The sequence below is a fragment of the Miniopterus schreibersii genome (assembly GCF_964146895.1).
Source record: "Miniopterus schreibersii genome assembly, chromosome: 2".
In the NCBI taxonomy this organism is placed as follows: Eukaryota; Metazoa; Chordata; class Mammalia; order Chiroptera; family Miniopteridae; genus Miniopterus; species Miniopterus schreibersii.
This window is the reverse complement of record NC_138102.1, coordinates 77748762-77767733: the sequence shown is the minus strand read 5'-3', so window position 1 is coordinate 77767733 and position 18972 is coordinate 77748762. Positions and strand designations below refer to the sequence as shown.

Here is an 18972-nt window from a genome sequence, read left to right as displayed (position 1 = left end):
AATGCATATATATGTTTTCTGTAAAGAACTATAATTTCATAGTTCTATTCATAATATAACTGAACTAGAAACAACCCAAATGCCTATCAACAACAAAAAAGAATGAATTATAGTATATTCCCCTCGCCCCTGCCCCACATGTGCTATATGGCAATGGGAATGAATAACCTACACTTGTATGCAACAGTATGGATGAATCTCACCCTGTAATATTGAATGAAAGAAGTCATAAACCAAAGAGACCAAACTCTCTGTAATTCCATTTATATAACGTTCAAAATCAGGCAAAACTACTCATTTGGAAAAGGAGTAGTAACTGGAGGGGGTATAAATTTGTAAGGTTTTGTTTCTCGATTATAAGTACTAGTTACACAAGGGCATTCAACTTGTGAAAATTCATCAAGCTATATATTCATGATTTATATTCTTTTATGTATAATGTGTAGATGTTTTTATGTTATATTATCCAAAAAATACTGCTTTGATACCGATCCATGTTGGATTTTAGGAATCTAGTTTATTCATTTCAACTCTGGTTTATGAACAGACCACAGTTTATTTATTGATTCACTTATTGGACTTTTAGGTTTCCATTTTTCCTCTTTTAAAATAATGCTGTGGACAGTATTCTTTTACATGACTTATTGTGAAAATATATGAGAGTTTCTGTGTAACTAGAGGTGACATTGCTGGGCCCTAGGGTATGATCATCTTTAGCTAACCAAACATTATCAAATTGTTCTCCAAAATGCCCGCATGTAGTCGTGATGAGCGTTCCCATTGCTACGTATACTTATCATCACTTGATATTTTCAAACGTTTAAATTTTGCTGATATGATGGGTGTGAAATGGTATCTTTGATATTTTAATTTGCATTACCTTATGTTAGTGTATTCAAGCATCTTTTCACATATTTATAGGCCGTATGAATTTTCTTGGGTATTTTTTTGTGTGCCCATTTTTCACCTTTGGGAATTATCTATTCATTTTAATGCTCATTTTCCTAATGGTTAATTTTATATTTTTCTTACTGATTTATGTGCAGTTTGCTTTGATTCTCAAAGTCCATGTATTTAGAGAGACCTTTCTGTGATTTTAAGACATTGCTAGGATTTCAACTGTAGACTTTAGATTTGGAGTAATTGAACCCTTCTAAGGATATTTTCTTCCATGCTTTTGATACTTTTCCTGTCCTTGTTTGACTACTATCATTCCTTCCTCTTTTACTAGCACCTTTTAGCTATAGGGGATTTTCCCCTTTCCTCTCCAGTGATTACAGAGGGTGGTGATATGGGAATAGGAAATAATAAAAAAATAGAAAAATGAATAAAATTTGACAGATTTATAAAATTGATAGCTATGTGTAAAATATGCTTATGACCCTTCTTGGTTTTTTTGTTTATTTTACTTGAAATACATTCTATATCTTTCATTGTACAGCCAAAGGCCAATTATTTCATTGTATATTGTCTCCCTTGTAGACATTCATCATTACCTGATTAGTTGTTTGTGTATGTGTATATAGTATGGGGTCTGTCATTATTCTGTCCACCACTTATATATGAGGTCTGTGCATTGCTATTATGCACTGGATTCTTGAGCTAGTTACACAAATCCATTACATCTCAGAGCATTGCATTAACAGTTGAAACTGTTTTCTGCCAGTGTCACTGGTGCGTTGATGTTTCTGTGATCTTGCGAAAATTACCAAGCACCTAATAGTTGTACAAAGGTGGTTAGTCTGGAGTAAAAGGCTTTTTTATGTTCTGGCAGGGTGAGGTAATAGCAGGGAGAGCTTGGAGTTCCTGAGCTGTTTTGCAAGTGTCACAGAGCCTTTGAGGTTAGAGACCCTTCCTCAGAGAACCTCGTGGCTCAGATTTCTGACAACATTCCTTCCTATTGCCTCTGAATTCTGCCTTCAGTAGGGTCAGTGCCAGAGGAAAAGCTCATGACTCCTGTCCATTGTCACAAAATCTTGGCTGATTTTGATAAAGGAATCATATTCTCTTGGCATTGAATCTTTTGGAGAGAGATGCCAGGTTTGCAGTGCTCTACTAGGAACTGTCCTTAGAATAGAATCTGATTTTCTTTTAATGGTTTGATGTAAGTCAATGAGGAAACTTGAGTCTTAAGTTGGTGTAGAATGACTTCAATCCATAATTAATTAAGTTCAGAAATCTTCTTTGAGGTGAGAAATAGAAACTCTGTAAGCAATACAAGTATGTCTTTATGAAGAAAGTAGCATAAACTCTGGCAATTAATTTGGAAGTGATAATTTTAAAATGTGTTCTATATAGTTTGAAGAGAACTCCAATATTTGTATAAGTTCCCTAGTATGCTGATTCTGGGCTTTATTTTTAATTTGAGAAATTTTATAAGTGATAATAAGGACTTTTGTTTCCCTAAGCACCATATCATCGTCACACTGAAAATATTGTTAATAATTTCAGTAACATATTTTAAAATTTCCCAATTGTCACAAAAATCTTTGCTTTTGATTTTTTTGGCTTTTATTCTAGAACAATTCCATCAACCTTCCTCACTTCCCACTCTACATTTTCATGCCATTAATTTATTGGAAGAACTAGGTCATCTGTCTTGTGGAATGTCTCCCATTCTGGATTTGACTGCTCCCTTGTGGAGGTGTTAAACTTGATTCTCCTATGTTTCCAGTACTCCTGGTAAACTGGCAGCTAGGACTTGGTTAGATGCAGGTTCAACCTTTTTCCTTTTATTTTTTTTTCTTCCTTTTTTTCCTTTCTTTCCCTCTTTCATTTTGTGTTTTACGACCTATTGCATTACACCCTGAGACATGTACTGTCTACTTCTTCCCATTTAGTTTTTGCTAAGATTGATGTGTGGATTCTCTACTCTGTTGGTACAGAGGTGCCCCTTAGAATCACTTTAAAGCATTTTAAAATTCTTAAGAATTTTCGATTCTGATTTAGCAGGTCTGATGGGGATGGGGAGAAATATAAAAAAAAAAACACATGCAAAGAGGGCATAAAGGGGATAAATGGGGGGGGGGACATGCAAAAAACCCCTCTATTTTTACTCAGATGTGGTAAGAATCATTGCCTTTAATAACATTTAATATGTTTAGAGTGATAAAATTTACTTTTATTCAAATACTTGGGAATGTGTATTTTGTATAAAATGAAGCATATTTAAATTGTTAACTGTGGAGATGTTTGAGGCTGCTGTGGTGTAGTAGAAAAAGTACAGACTTGTACCCAAAAGGCCAAAATCATTTTTCTCTGACTCATTTTTTTAAAATCTAGAAAATAGGAATAAAAATAGTTGTTTTAATGATGAAATGAAATGATTTATTTAGAAACAGTCTAGCACTTGGTGGTTAGTGGAATTAAAATCTGAAAAGCATTACAGTAATAGATTTTTTCAGTTGAGATCTTGAGAGAAGAGCTAAAGAAAATTGAAATAACAGTATCTCATGTGCTATTTTAGTTATATCTGCATACACTTTTGTTTTTGAGCTTGTTTTTTGAGTGTTAGGAGACTCATGATGTGGTCTTAATACAAGTGTAATTAATGTGGCCTTTTGGGAAAAGTAGCGTGTGGAAATCTTATTGTTTTTTCCCCCCCTTACTTTCAGCTCCATTTACCTCTTAATTCTCCTTTGCCTGGAAGTGAATTGACCAAGGAACCTTTTCGTTGGGATCAGAGACTCTTTGCATTAGTGTTGCGGTTGCCTGGCACCATGTCAGTAGAATCAGAACAGTTGACAGGTGTGCCTTTAGATGACTCTGCAATCACACCAATGTGTGAAGTGACAGGCGGTAAGTTTTTTGCTGGCAGTAATTCAGTGACTTAAAGCAGAGTTTACCTGAATGTTTTAAAATGTACATTTTAAAAACTGCATGTTTCTTTTTGTTTAACAACTTATAATATTAGTAATTAGTAGTCATATATGGTTTTAAAACTACATTGATGAAGGTTTTTGATTTGATTTGAATAGGATATGAATACTATTGGATCTAATAACGGTAATTTTTTCTGCCCATATAGAAAATGCTGGTATTTGAAGTTGTTACTTTCTTATCTACAAAGATTGCCAATGATTTACAAATGTCGTAGAATTATTTTCTGTGAAAAATTTTTTGACAATCATCTCATTATCCATTATGCATGTATTGATTAAAGCCTGGTTAAGTAGTTTTCCCCAGAGGCAAAGAGGAAGCTAGATGGGTTAGAGGAAACACGGGTAGTAAGGTCATACCCAGCTAGTCCAGGTAGTCACTGTGCTAAGTGAACATTAATAACATTCCTGAAACGGAATATGTAATTGACTCAGAATTTCTTTTTCTTTTTTAAAATATATCTTTATTGATTTCAGAGAGGGAGGGAGAGAGAGAGAGAGAAACATCAATGATGAGAGAGTCATCATTGATCGGCTGCCTCCTGCGTGTCCCAGACTGGAGATTGAGCCTGCAACCTAGGCATGTGCCTTGACTGGGAATCGAACTGTGATCTCCTGGATTCTAGGTTGACTCTCAGCCGCTGAGCCACGTCCGGCCAAGTTCAGAATTTCTTTAATGTGGAACTGGCTAACAGATAGATTAATTTGTTTAGATATGCATTGATTGCCGATTATGTACCAAGCACTGTTCCATGACTTCAGTAGTGAACATGACAGACAGAGTAGTCTTGCTTTCATGCAGCATTTTAGTTCTTACTGAAGAAATTTGACAGTAAAATGTCCAAGTCTGGCATACCACTATTTTACCTGTGTCAGGGACCTGCGGCATAGTCTCTAGACACAGTTGGTGCTCTATTGAGATTCTATCATAGCCAGCTATATATAAGTTAAAGGAAAATACAAGGTCTAATTGATATTTTAGGTGCCTTTCTACTAAAATTCCATGGGTGTTGGACATCTGCAAAATTCGCAGACAAAAAGAGTATATGAAGTAGATAGGTTAGGAAGTTACTATTTTATCATTAAATGTTCCTATTTAAGAGAAGTACTTTTTGGTGAACTCTTATAATGCCTTCATAATTTAATTTACAAAAGAAAAAGATGTATGTATAAAATTTTAAAGGGAAACCTATCTGTCATCTAAATTTGAAGATTCACTGCTAACAATTCTCTGTGCATGGATAATATTTTTCAGTGACAGTCCTAATTGTTTCTGTGGGTGGCTGCACATTTGTATTCAGGAAATTTTAATTTTCAGCCTTGCTAAAATCCTGTGGGTTTTTTTTTTTTGGTTTTTTTTAAGCTCTAGGGTTTTCACTTAACAGATTGAAGAAGGGCCTTGAGGCTGTAATTTAAACATTCTCGCTTTGGAAATTTCTTACCATAAATTCCTTAGTTTGAATTTAGAATTATGGCAAAGTTATGGGACTACATGTACTTTAACTTTTGTCTTCTAGGATCAAGAATATTCAGAGTGTGAAATGCAGTGAGTGGTATAGTCAGAGAGGGTCTGAAAAGAACCTAAGACATCATGTAGTAGTTAATATCCTTGCCTTTGGGCAGTAATATACTAAAGTTATGTTGTTTATTCTTTGAAAGGAACATCTCCAGCGGAGAAGATTCCGAAGTCACCCTTGGTAATATCTTTTAATGACCCAGAAACCTTAGTTGGTTAAAAAATTAGGAAGCTTTTCCCAAATATACATCCTGAATCTCTCTTGATGTACTAGTTTATTTCCCTCTTCATGCTCTTGCTAGCAGTAATGGGCAGTAGCTCAAATACTTTTCATATAGCTCAATAATGTTTATTTATTGTTCACTAAAGAAAGTTTTGAGGGTAAAACATCAAAAAAGTAGAAAGAACAGAAAAGCTAATATCCATTGATATTGCACTATGTAATATGTAATCACTGATAATAATTGTGCATTTTTTTCTTATGCTTTTTTAAAAACTCAATAAGAGCAGTGTGTATACATTTATTTTTCCTGCTGTAAAATAACTCATGTTCACTAAGGGAAAGACTGGAAAGAAATTTGCCTGTGTTGCCAAAATAATTGGTATTTTGTTATATTTTTTATGTATGCTTTTAAAAAAAATTTTATGACTGTGATTGTAAGCATTTTTCTTTAATTATCAGGTAATTAGTGAGTACTACCTCTGCCAAGTAACTGTTCTTTTTTTTTTTTTAAATCCTCACCTGAGGATATTTTTCCATTGCTTTTCAGAGAGAGTAGAAAGGGGAGGGGAGAGAGAGAGAATCATCAATGTGAGAGAAACACATTGATTGGTTGCTTCCCGCACATGCCCTGATATGCCCTGACCAGGTCATGGATTGAACCTGCAACCGAGGTACGACCCCTTGGTCAGAATCGAACCCGAGACCCTTCAGTCCACAGGCTGCCACTCTAACCATTGAGCCAAACTGGCCGGAACCCAAATAACTATTCTTGATGCTGACAATACACCAGGAACAATCAACTGAAAGCTTACATTTTAGGACTGTCTGGCATAAAAGCATGTAAAATAAATGTTATTTTAGGGAGTGCTACTTATTGTGAAGGAAAAAACAGGGTAAAGGTATAGAGAGTAATTTGAGACAGACAGTGAATATTCTTGGGACGTCTTCTGAGAAGGTGCCCCCCACTCCCCCCCCCCATAAAACCTAAAGAATATGCTTACCCCAGTTTGAAATACTGCTTATCCTTAGAGATTATTATACTTGTGTAAAGAAGTAAATAAAACACGTTTTTTAAAATAAATTACATTTGCATATCTTTGACCTTGAAGTTAATGTCACTTGTTTGAATAGAGATTATATCAGCCCAGCTAAAACTATTGTTACGGCATGTTCATCCACCCTTTTTACATACAACATTATATTATTTTAATTGTACAACATAAGTGATTCAACACGTATATATTGAGACATGATCACTACAATAAGTGTAATATACGAGTAGAGATCTGAATAATGGAGTAAACCATACAAAGATTTAGGCAGAGGAAATTGTAAGAGCAGAAGCATGCTCTGTATTTTCAGAGCAACAGGAAGGCTGATATGGATGGAGCTTACATGGGAAGAAGTAGAGAGTAAGAGGTGTAGAGAGATAGGTAAGGACCAAATATTGAATATCCTTTTAGGTCATAATAAATATTTTCTATTTTCCTACTGTGATGAGAAGCCATTAAAGGGCTTGTTTTAGGAGGTGACATCTGATTTCTATTTCTGAAACATCACTTCAGCTCCAGTATGAAAATATACTCTAAAGTGGCAAGAATTGAAGCAGGGTCTAGATGACTGTACTTTGGTTTAAAGTGCTAAGTTTGGTAAGGAGCTCTGATGCAAAGGACAACCAAGGATGAGGGCAATGAGGGAAGAAGGAATCAAGGATGATTCTTAGATTATCCAGTTGGCCTGAACAAGGGGAAGTGAATGGCTGTGCCATGGACTTGGATGGGGAGAAGCAGGTGTGGGGGAGGCAGAGGGGTGATATCAAATTAAAAAATGCCTAATAGACGTGGTGGTAGTATTGAGGATCAAAAACATTTCATAAAAATTGTAAGGTAGTTTTCTAGATTAAATCAGTTTAACTTTCTTAGCCTCTGCTAAGGACTGTTGCCCAACTTAGAAATGTTCTTTTTGTCTTTTTGTTATACTAAAATGCTAGTCTAGTAGACCTCATGGGAAAGTTATGTCATTTTTCACTTTACTGCTTTTTTTTTGGTGGACTCTATGTAAACACAACTAAGCCAGCTTCTTGACTTGAAGGTGTGTGCTTTCTGCACAAATGTAATTAGTGTTCCTAAAACTTTATGCTTCAAGCAAAGTTTCATACATTCCAAGAGGTGAGATTTTACATGGAGAATAAGAGAAACATTACATAGGACATAGGCTCACTTTGTAAAGATGGCAAAATTTGCTATTTCTCTTTAACTTTCAAAAGAACTAATGGGTTTTTGTTATTTGCCAAGTGACTCAAGTTTATTCACTCAAGTTTATTTACTTTTTCTCTAATTTTTACTTAACATCTTTGTTAGTAATTTTATTTCATACTAAGATCATAACTCATTTACTTATATTTTCCCAATCAATTAATTGATGACTGGTTAGGGGAATAGAGAGAATTGCCACAATTTCACACTTAAAAACTTTTGTTTTTTAATGACATTTTAAGAGTATGCTTATGTTTCATGAAACAAAATAATCAACCTTTAGTCTTCTACATAATTTGTATGTTAAGATGGTCAGCTTTTTTATGTATTGTTTTATGTACATGTTTAAGTTGACTGAGAAAAAATATTTTAATTTACTAATTCTTTCAAATAACTGTGACTCCATATATACATTCTGTTTTAGCTATTGATTTCAAATTACTATCATGATTTCCAGGGAACAAAGTATACCCAGGTTAAGTTTTCTGATATACTAAGGATTTGAATATTGGCTGTACTAGTGGACTTAACTTGGACAAATTAGTTAACCTCTGCAAGCTTTTTTATTTGTAAAATGGAGAAAGTAACCCATACATTATTGCTAGGATTAAATAAGTTAATATGATGATTAGAATAGTGCCAGGCACATAGACACTCATAATTGGTAGGTATTTTTATTAATCTATCATTATTGACATATAAGTTATTTGTTATATGATACTTGTTTTCTAAGTAAAGCTGACTGAGAATTTGAATCATACTGCTGCTGAATGTTCTCTTTTCTGAGTAGTCTTTAGCAAATCACATGTTAAGTATAAAAATTGATATGGGTAATTTGGTGTGTCTGTTATAATGATATAGCTGTGTTTGGTTTAATTGTTGAATTTGAAAAATTCCATATTGAGCTCATTGCAAATTATGTTGTTCTAAGATGTCTGATTAAAGATTGTTTTAGTTGTTAAGCTTTTCAGTATTGGTCTGTATCAGCACATATAGTAGAAATATGATACAAGTTTAATACATAATCGTAAATTTTATAGTAGTCACATTGAAAAGAAACAGGTGAAATTAATTTTAATAATATCTTAATTCAATAGATATAAAATATTATTTCCACATGAAATCTATATTTAAAAATTGTTGAGATATTTTACATCATTTTCATATTAAGACTGAAAAATCAAGTGTATATTTTATACTTACTGTACATCTCGTTTTTCTAGTTGTCAATAGTTATATGTGGCCAGTGACTACATATGGGACAGCACAGGTCTAGATATACTGAAAATCTCTGTTTAAGGGATCCTTTTATTAGTATTTTTTTCATAATCACTAGCATTTTAATGCTTCCGAACTAAAAATCCTATAGATTATAAAATATTCAAAAAGGACGTTTATTTAAGATAGGTAATTTTCAAGTACATAAGCCAAATGAAATTTAGAAAAGCATATGCTACCATCTATATATTAAAGAAAGGTAATTCCCAAGTATGTAAGCCAAGTGAAATTCAGAAAAGCACATCCTACCATCTATATATTAAAATGCACATATTTAAAATAAGCAATAACTGTCCTCAGACCAATTAAATAATTATGTGCTATGTGCTTAGCATTAATCTCATTGATAATACTTGTTAAGCAGGAGTAAGGTTTTGGGGAGTTAGATACTAGATGTTGTGTATGTATAGTAAAGATAAATTAATTGTATTGGATAACAGTTGGAGATAGTTTTTTATGTATATGTTTTTGAAATCACATTTTATATAATATACATATATGAATAAAACGATTTTTTAACTTGTGGTTTATTTAGACTAAGATTTCTGTTTTCCATATACCCATAATTGGAAGGAAAAAATTTACATACTCTCACAACATGGAGTTGTTGATTTATTGAAAATAACTATTTTGTTCATTCTTGCATAAGATGATGAAATAAGTCAAATTTTGCCATTGAACTTTTCTTAATACTGTCAGAAACCCCACTATTCTTTCTTGCTAAACGTAGAAATTTCTGCAACTGACTAGTTCACTTTATTTTACTTTTTTTTTTTTAATCTCAGGTCGCTCATACTCTGTATGTTCTCCAAGAATGCTTAATCAGTGTCTGGAATCCTTGGTGCAGAAAGTGCAAAGTGGAGTGGTAATAAACTTTGAAAAAGCAGGACCAGATCCTTCACCTGTAGAAGGTATTGTCACACTTTTCTTATAGACATTCTAAATTTGCTGTATCAATTACTCTACTAGAATTGAAAAATTAACTGATTTGATCTTAAGATTGACAAGCCAAATTATTGAGATGACAAAACAGCTATTGGTAAAGAGGGAAGATTAACTAGGAAAGTCAAGGTAAACTGATAGTGGTTCAGTAGCATCACTTTTTTATATTGATTGTTCATAGCCTGAAATTTTATAAGAACTAAAAACTTTTTAAAGCATTTACAGATGAGCAACCTCATATTTCCTTTTTAGTATTATAATGTCTCTTTCCTGTATATATGCTTCTCCCATGTCCCTTAATTCACAAGAGTGTACTTCAGGTGTTTATTTAATTCCTTAGCTATATTTTTTCTAAGGATGAAACTGGTCAGAACCAAATGGTTTGTGTGGTTCCAAAAATGAGGAACCAGCCCCAGCTGGTGTGACTCAATGGTTAGAGCATCCACCCGCAGACTGAAGGGTCTCGGGTTTGATTCTGATCAAGGGCACATACCTCAGTTGGAAGTTCAATCCCCCGCCCTGGTTGGGGTGTGTCTGAAAGGCAACCAATTGATGTGTCTCTCTCATATCTATGTTTCTATAACTTTCTCTTTCTCCCACGCTGTCTGAAAAGTAATGGAAAAAATTATCCTTAAGTGAGGATTATTTAAAAAAGAAAAAAAAGAGGAGCCAGCCTTTGCCATTAATCTTGATTATTTAACTCTAGCTAAGCTCCACCTAGCTTTAGTCTAACAGTCTATGATCATGAACTATTTATATTAGAGGGTATAAGGAATTACATTAGAACCAGTGGACAACTATTACATCTGGACCATCTGCATTGTACATTGGAGCTTATAACAAGAATTGGAGAATCGTTAATGACACTTGGCAGAGGTGATCCACTAGAGTGGAGGAAGAGAAAAGCCATAGAGATGAAAAAAATGGGTACCCTAAGAGGGGAATTATAGGAAAGGAACAGAAGACAGTTAAGATTATATAAATTGTATCATTGTTTCTATTTTTTGTTTTTTAAATGTTCTTTTAATTGCATTGTTAGGCATGGAATGTATTTTTAAATTATTTTAATGCTTGGCTTAAAGTTAGGCACTAAATAAACGTTTAGTTGAAGAGAGTTGCTATTTTGATAGAATTATTTCAGATGAAAGTTAGGTACTTCAAGCCTGGATTTGCATATTAAATTGTTGTTGTTTTGTTTAGTTATTATGCTTTATAAAAATGATTACTTATTTAGCAATACTTGTCTAGTATTTCCTAAGCCAAGCACAATGATGAAGAAATTGAGTGTTTGCCCTTATCATCTGGTGGGGGAAACATATTTATTAGATAACCATTTATTAGATAAAGTATGTTTTTACATGTTGGGCAAGCAAAGGATACTGTGGGACCTCCTTTCACCTGCTGAACTCATAGTTGGCATTTGCAATCTCATCTAAATGTTAAGTAGTCATGATAGTATTCTACCATTCAGGAAAACGAAGCAAATTCAGAATTGAACAAGCCTTAGGAGATTTTTATTAAGTAATAATAGATATAATTGAACTTTTGATACTTTTCTCCCTTAATAAATGCTTTTTTTGGTCTTAATTTCTTTGTTATAGATGGGCAGCCAGATATATCAAGGCCTTTCGGATCTCAGCCTTGGCATAGCTGTCACAAACTCATATATGTCAGGCCAAATCCTAAAACTGGGGTTCCTATAGGTCATTGGCCTGTTCCAGAATCTTTTTGGCCAGATCAGAATTCTCCAACACTAGTAAGTAACAGAGAAACTGTGACTTTGTAATAGTAACTATTTAGCTGCTTTTCGTACTAGTTTTAAGTACTATTTTTAAGTACTCTTATCAGTTAAATGTATGGCTAATTTACAGGAATTAGATGTTCAAAGTGCTATGATAAGCTATTAGTTGGTTTAGTATATTGTATTGTTTATTATGTAGTAATGGAAAAAAGGTATCTGTTTTCTTTAGAATCTAATACTATTCTTTAGAATCTAATACTATGTTTTTATTACTGGCACCTAGGTATAGAATCATAGATGTAATGTTTCTGTTTGGACTGTAGACGTAATGTAACATGAAGATTTGTCTCAGGGACACAATTTAGAATTTAAATGAAGGCTTACACAATAATTTTGATTCATTTGCTTTCAATCTTTTAGGCCTTAGTCTTAAAATTCATGTTGACTTACATGGTTTTAGTTATACTCAGTGTTGTCAGTCTAGAGGTTTAAGGTAGAAAAGATTTTCTGGTCTTGTTTACATGAATTATTTTTTTTTAGAAACAGTGAGGCTTGTTGAATGATTATGGTGAATTATCAGTATTCACTATATGGTTTTTCTAATAATAGGGTAAATTTATACAAAACAATCTGTTTAATCTTGTTAATACTTTTTTCTCCTCTTCACATTAGTATTTTTTCCAGTATTTGAGGACATCATGGGCTATTTTGCATATTATCCTTAGAAGATAAGAATTGTATTTCAGATATCATTAAGCAGTCTTAAATGTTTCATAGAGCTATCATTTATGAATTAAACTGAATCCTATATGACACCTTTTATACTTTAAACCTATATTGAATCTTCAGGATAATATTTACTTTTAAGCTACCCAAGATCTGTAAAGTGATATTTCCTTTATTCATTTGGTGTTTTAATGAAATTAAAGTTTTATAAATTTCAGTGAGGTATCTTCTTTATTCCTTTTTTTTTTTCTGATTGAACCATCATAGTTTTGTTTTAATCTGGCCTTATAGAGAAACTCTCAGTTTCTTTGTTCATTTTACTTTCCCTTCTAGAGCCCTTTCAGTTCTTATAGAACGGGTTTCATATTTGTATGAGTATTGTCAGTTATTCATTCTGCTGTCTATTTAATACCTACAGCAGTACGTATGGTACTTTGTTGAGTCCTAATAGAAAGAAATTCAAAATCAGTATCACAAACATTTCTTATTAACATTACTCTAGTTGTCTATTGCAAATTGTTACAAGCCATAGAGGAATTTGAAATGTGGGTAGAATTTCAGTGGGAGGAGGAAACAGTATGAGAAAAAAGTATGGAAGTTAAAAAGAACAAGGTGTATGTAGAGGCATAACAAGTAGCTGAGTATAGGTGGGTCATAACACATAGGTAGAACATTGAGAGTACTATTAAATAAGCTAAGTTATTCATGACTTTAAGTGCAAGATTAAGGAATTTGGCTTTTTTCAGTGGGACTGAAAGAATAAGACATTTTTACAAAGTGCTGCTTTAGGAAAATTAATCTGGTGGTTTGTTATTTGCAGCAAAAGTAGATGTGTTGGAAGGTGAGCAGGTTTCCTCTTGGGCTTTTCATGTAAGAGATATTAAGAGTTTGGATTAAGATGATGGAAGAAAGAATCATAAGAAAGACAGTAATGGGAAAAACTGGCAAAATTTAGTAACGGAAGGGTATTAGAGGGGAAATGAAATTTTTATGAATATTTCAAACAAGAAATATTGATATTGAAATTAAGTGTGATTTTATTAGAGAGTGATTCTGAATTTGAATCATGGCTCTACCAATTATTAGCTATGTGCCTTTGGTTAATTATCTTCTCTAAGCCTTAATTTCCCATCTGTTAAATGATGATAGTAGCTCATATCTCATAGGCTTGTTTGTGGGATTAAATGAAATAATAAATTCAGATTTTCTTTGCCAACTTCTAGAGGACTCCCTCTCCTTCCCTTTTCCTCTTGGACCTCAATATTTTCATCCAAAATATGAGTTTCATGGACTGATACACTAAACTATGTGTTAGGTACATCCTAGGCACAGGTGCACAAGATGACTAAAACATAGTGCTTACCGTGTTGAACTTTACCATTTTATAGGAAGGTCAGACATGTAAACATAGTAGAGTACAGTGTGTTAACTGTAATAGAGTAACAGAGCAGAACACAGAGGAGGTATGTGTTTGGGATACAGAGTGGGAAGGGGTATCAAGGAAGAAGTCTTTTTTTTTTTTTTTAATGTGATTTTTAAAAATTAATTTATTGGTTTCAGAGAGAGAGAGGGAAAGGGAGATCAAAACATCAATGATGAGAGAGTTATTGATCGGCTGCCTCCTGCACGTCCCCTACCAGGGATCGATCCCAAAACCCAGGCATGTGCCCTGACCAGAAATTGAACCCTGACCTCCTGGTTCATGGGTCGATGCCCAACTACTGAGCCATGCCAGCCAGGCAGGGAAGAAGTCTTTTAGTGGTTGCTAATTGCCAGTTCAGATTTCAAAACTTTATTTGCAGTTAGCAAGGGAGAAAATAATAAAGCAGTTAGGAAAAATATGTGAAACATGGGCATGAAAGATGATGATCTATTTGAGCAGTTGCTAGTAGTTTGGCATGGCTAGAATACAGGATGTACACAGTGTGGTGTGGTTGAAAGGCAGATAGATTGGCTATTTTACCAAATATTTTCAGATAGGGTAATTATATGATCATATTTAAATTTCATGGCCATGGGATTAGAGGGGGCTGACTAATTAGGGAGACTAATTAAAAATAAGCAGTTATACTAGTCTAGTCTGAGAAATGAAGGCATGAATTAGAGTGATAAAAAATAGAAGATAAATTTCTAGAGAGAGAAGAATTTAGTACTGACAGGGTAGTAACTAAATACTGAGCACCTGCCATGTTTGTGTTCTGCTAAGTAGCTTAGAATTTATGGAATCTTTATCTAGATTTATGGAATCTTTGTCACAATCTTTAATTGTGACAATTAAATATGGAGGATAAGGGGGAGATACTTAAGATAATATCTAGGTTTTCAGAACAGGTTTTGTGGTTTCAGGGAGAAACAACAAATTGGATAATAATGTGTCTGAGTACCTATATGAGATTTAGTTTATGTCTAGCAGGCAGTTAGATACATAAGAGAAATGGAAAGGATCTTAGTCCCAACACAGATTTGGGAGCCACCAGCGTATAGAGAGTAACTGAAGCTGAGAGTTCTTTATAGCTATGAAATTTTAAATTATTTCTTCATAGCTCATATTTTCTTCACCAGTCTTTAATTTTATTTATTTTCCACTTTCCAACAGTATTACTAGTTAAGTCATGATTCAGGATCCCAGGGTGGGGGTCACCATGTACCCAGGGTTTTCTTCACCACCCTGGAAGGATGAAGGACAGAGAAGAGGCGGTGGAGTCCGTTGAGATCTTTTCAGGAAACATGACTTCTGCCTGGTAGTTGTCCTAGGCTGACACCCAGGATTTGGGGCAGAGAAACTTGTACATACACCAATACCATTCGCATACAGAGACATCTTCCTCAGGTGGCCAGCAGGTCCTGGTCCTGTTCTGGCTGAGGAAGTGGCTGTCAGAGGGGCAGTCTGGTAGATCTTGATTTTGGCCTTAATATCTTGTGCCATGTTGCTGACTTCTAAAGCTGCCCCCTAAAGCTGGTTTGAGCTCAGTGTGACCCTCAAAAAAGACCAGTGAGATTTTTAGGAAGGAAACTGTTAAGGGGGAGATAGAGTAACATACCCCCCCATTTTTGTCCTTTTGAAGTATTGTGGGTTTTTTGTATCTCTAGAAGTAGGGGTAACCAAAACAGTCCACCACAGTAGGGAAGGAATATATTAGAACTTCTATTCATGTTTATTTTATTCCTCTATTTTTAATATTACTATGGGATATATTTTATTATGCACCTATACATATACATACTTCATAATTTACAAATAATTTTAAAATAAATATATATAATGTCCAATTTATTGTATATTCAAAAACTTGAAGGTATATGATCAGTTTGGAAGCCACTACTCTGTATAAGTAATTACATTTCTACAAGTGAGGACTTAAAATTGAAGGTTTCTACGTTTCTTATTTCTTGGATATAAAAATTAATGGGTACTTAATTTAATTTCAAAATTTTACATTTTAAACCTTAAAAGATTTTCATTTTGTATAGATTTTGAAGTGTTTTGTCTTTTTCTCCTGAATATTATTTAATTTAACCTTTGTATTTCTGACTATTTTCTTTTAGCTAATGATGATTTCTGTAGTAAATTAAACTCTCACTAGCAAAACTAAGGAACTGAGTAAATTTTGGTAGTGAGCAGTACTGAAAATGAGTTTGTTTCTGGTATTTTGTGTAAGTAGTAATAAGACTTTCTCCTGTAGCCACCTCGTACATCTCATCCTGTAGTGAAGTTTTCCTGTACAGACTGTGAGCCAATGGTTATTGACAAATTGCCTTTTGACAAATACGAATTGGAACCTTCACCACTGACTCAATTTATCCTAGAAAGGAAATCTCCTCAAACATGTTGGCAGGTGAGCTGAACAATGATTTAAGTTGTTTCTTAAAAAGTTAAATCAGTGATTTATACAACATTTGGTAAAAGCTTTAACCTTCATAAAAATATGAAGTTTTGCCCTTACCAGTGTGGCTCAGTTGGTTGGAAAAGTCTTCATATGCACCGAAAGGTCCTGGGTTCCATCCCTATTGGGGCACATCTATCTGGGAGGCAGCTGATTGATGTTTCTCTCTCACATTGATGTTTCTCTCTGTCTTTCTCTCCCCCACCCTCTCCCCTCCCTCCCTCTCCCTTCCTCTCTCCCAAAATCAATAAAAACATATCCTTGGGTGAGGATTTAAAAAAAGGTAATAACTTTTAACCACTCCTTTTTTTACAGGTATATGTGAGCAATAGTGCTAAATATAGTGAACTTGGTCATCCGTTTGGTTACCTGAAAGCCAGTACAGCACTGAATTGTGTCAACTTATTTGTGATGCCTTACAATTACCCAGTCCTCCTTCCCCTTTTAGGTAAGTTGCATTCTCTGTAGCCGAGCATATATACAAATTTTTCTAAAAACAAACTTCGGGAACATTCTTTGTGAGTTTTTTATCTGCTGAAAATTAATGAAAATGTTTAAAAAAATTTTAAATACTGAACTTGTCGACGGTTGTTTTATTGCATGTTTGTGGTAAATTATTAAAAGGCAGTGTCAGACCACCTTTGAGCCAACAACTTATGAAGGTATTATATTTAAAATTTTTAAATTAAATATTCTAGCCCTCGCTGGTGGCTCGGTTGGAGCTTCGTCCTGCACACCAAAAGGTTGCCGGTTTGATTCCCAGTCAGGACTCAGTCCCTGGTTGGAGCGAATATAGGAGGCAACCGATTAATGTTTCTCTTTCACATTGATCTCTCTCTCTCTCTCAAAAATCAATGAACATAGCCTCAGGTGTGGATTTAAAAAAAACTAAATATTCTAATTTTTTAAGTTAGATTAAATTTAAAGTTATTAATTTAAGTTAGATTTCTTACATAGTTAGAATTAGTAATGCAGGCTTTATATTTGGTAAATAAGACATTTTGTAAAGCATATTCATAAGCTCTGAATGTATTTTCTTTCAAAGAATTTATCTTAATTTTCCCTTGGCAGATATTTTTATTTTTTTAACTGAATGAATTTGTTCCAAAATAATATGATAAAAGCCTAAAATTAGTTTTTGGGGACCATCTGTTTATATAATTTTGGGGGAATACTGTTGGAGAAGACTACTTTTCTTTTATGAAATCACTTCAGATTTTAAAGTTAGACTCAAAATATTAGTAGTTATATTTTATAGAAAATGCTGTGCATACTTTGTTTCTGTTCTTAAGTTTATTTCATGTCTAGGTCTAAAGAGGGTATAATTTTTCCTTGTGTGTATCCTGATTCCATCTTGATGTAATTCTAGACCATAATTGGCTTTTTTTTTTTCTTTTCATTTTTAAAATGGTGTTACTAACTGAAAATTCCAGAACCAGAAATTTTACCATTTTTATTTTGTTAAAAGCTTATGTCTCATGTTACTTTTTCTCTTACAATTAAGAAAGCAGACCAGTGAAACTTATCTGACCTGATTTTCATCTGTGAAAACAATGAGTAATGATTGTTTGTTTACATTATACATTTATAGATGACTTGTTTAAAGTACATAAAGCAAAACCAACATTGAAATGGAGACAGTCATTTGAAAGTTATTTGAAGACAATGCCTCCCTACTATCTTGGGGTAAGAATATTATTGTTAAAAATAGAACTTGTTATAAAGTTTTATATTATGCTTATAGTTTATTGTAAGTTTTACAGACTTCTATTTATTGCTGTTATAGATTAAATGTCATGAAAATTGTGTGTACAAATGACCAATATAGATGTAATGGGAAAGAAATGTTTCAGTGATTTGCAGAATAATGATGATATAATGATGGTGATCATGAGTATATACAACCCTATTACCCTATGCCTGGTACTGTCCTAAACACTTTACATGTATTAACCTCATTTAATTTATATAGTAATCCAATGAGGTAGAAATGATCATTGTTCCTATTTCACAGATGAAGGAACTAAGGCACTAAAATATTATGTTGTCTAAGGCTCCATTGCAAATATATGGAGCACTGGAATTCAATCCCAGGCAGTCTGGCTTTAGAATTTAGGCTTTAAATCTCAGTTGTTGTACTGTATTTTTAAATTGCAGTTTCAGAATTATTTCTCTTTAAGGGTACAAAATTATTTTTGTTACATTATTTCCTAAATCTTCAGAAATATGTCTTTAGGTTAGATAAGTATATATTCTCATAGAACCATATATTTTTAGAACCATGAACTTTTTGATTACTTAAAACCTAGCTTATCATGGTAGATAAGACCAATAATGTGTATATTATTAGGTATACTACTTTATTTTATGAAAAGTAACTTCTTAAGAAAAATACCTATACCAAAAGCAGTTTTAGACATTACTTATGCTTTTAATTCAAGAATATTATAGTATTTGACTGTAACTGAGCTTTGTAAATGATTCCTCATAAGAACGTTAATTTCTTGAGCTTTAAAAGTCATATTTTAT

At 33.4% G+C, this 18972-nt stretch overlaps 1 protein-coding gene across 2 annotated transcripts in view; it reads left to right on the top strand.

Moving 5' to 3' along the window:
- Positions 1-18972, top strand: part of INTS6 (integrator complex subunit 6) — an 85109-nt gene that overhangs the window by 46001 nt on the left and 20136 nt on the right. For both annotated transcript variants that reach the window (XM_081129722.1, XM_081129723.1), the window contains 6 exons: positions 3615-3798; positions 9936-10061; positions 11694-11848; positions 16243-16395; positions 16759-16891; positions 18035-18129. In XM_081129722.1, the coding sequence (XP_080985848.1) occupies positions 3615-3798; positions 9936-10061; positions 11694-11848; positions 16243-16395; positions 16759-16891; positions 18035-18129 (846 nt within the window). The remainder of the gene's footprint in view (positions 1-3614; positions 3799-9935; positions 10062-11693; positions 11849-16242; positions 16396-16758; positions 16892-18034; positions 18130-18972) is intronic.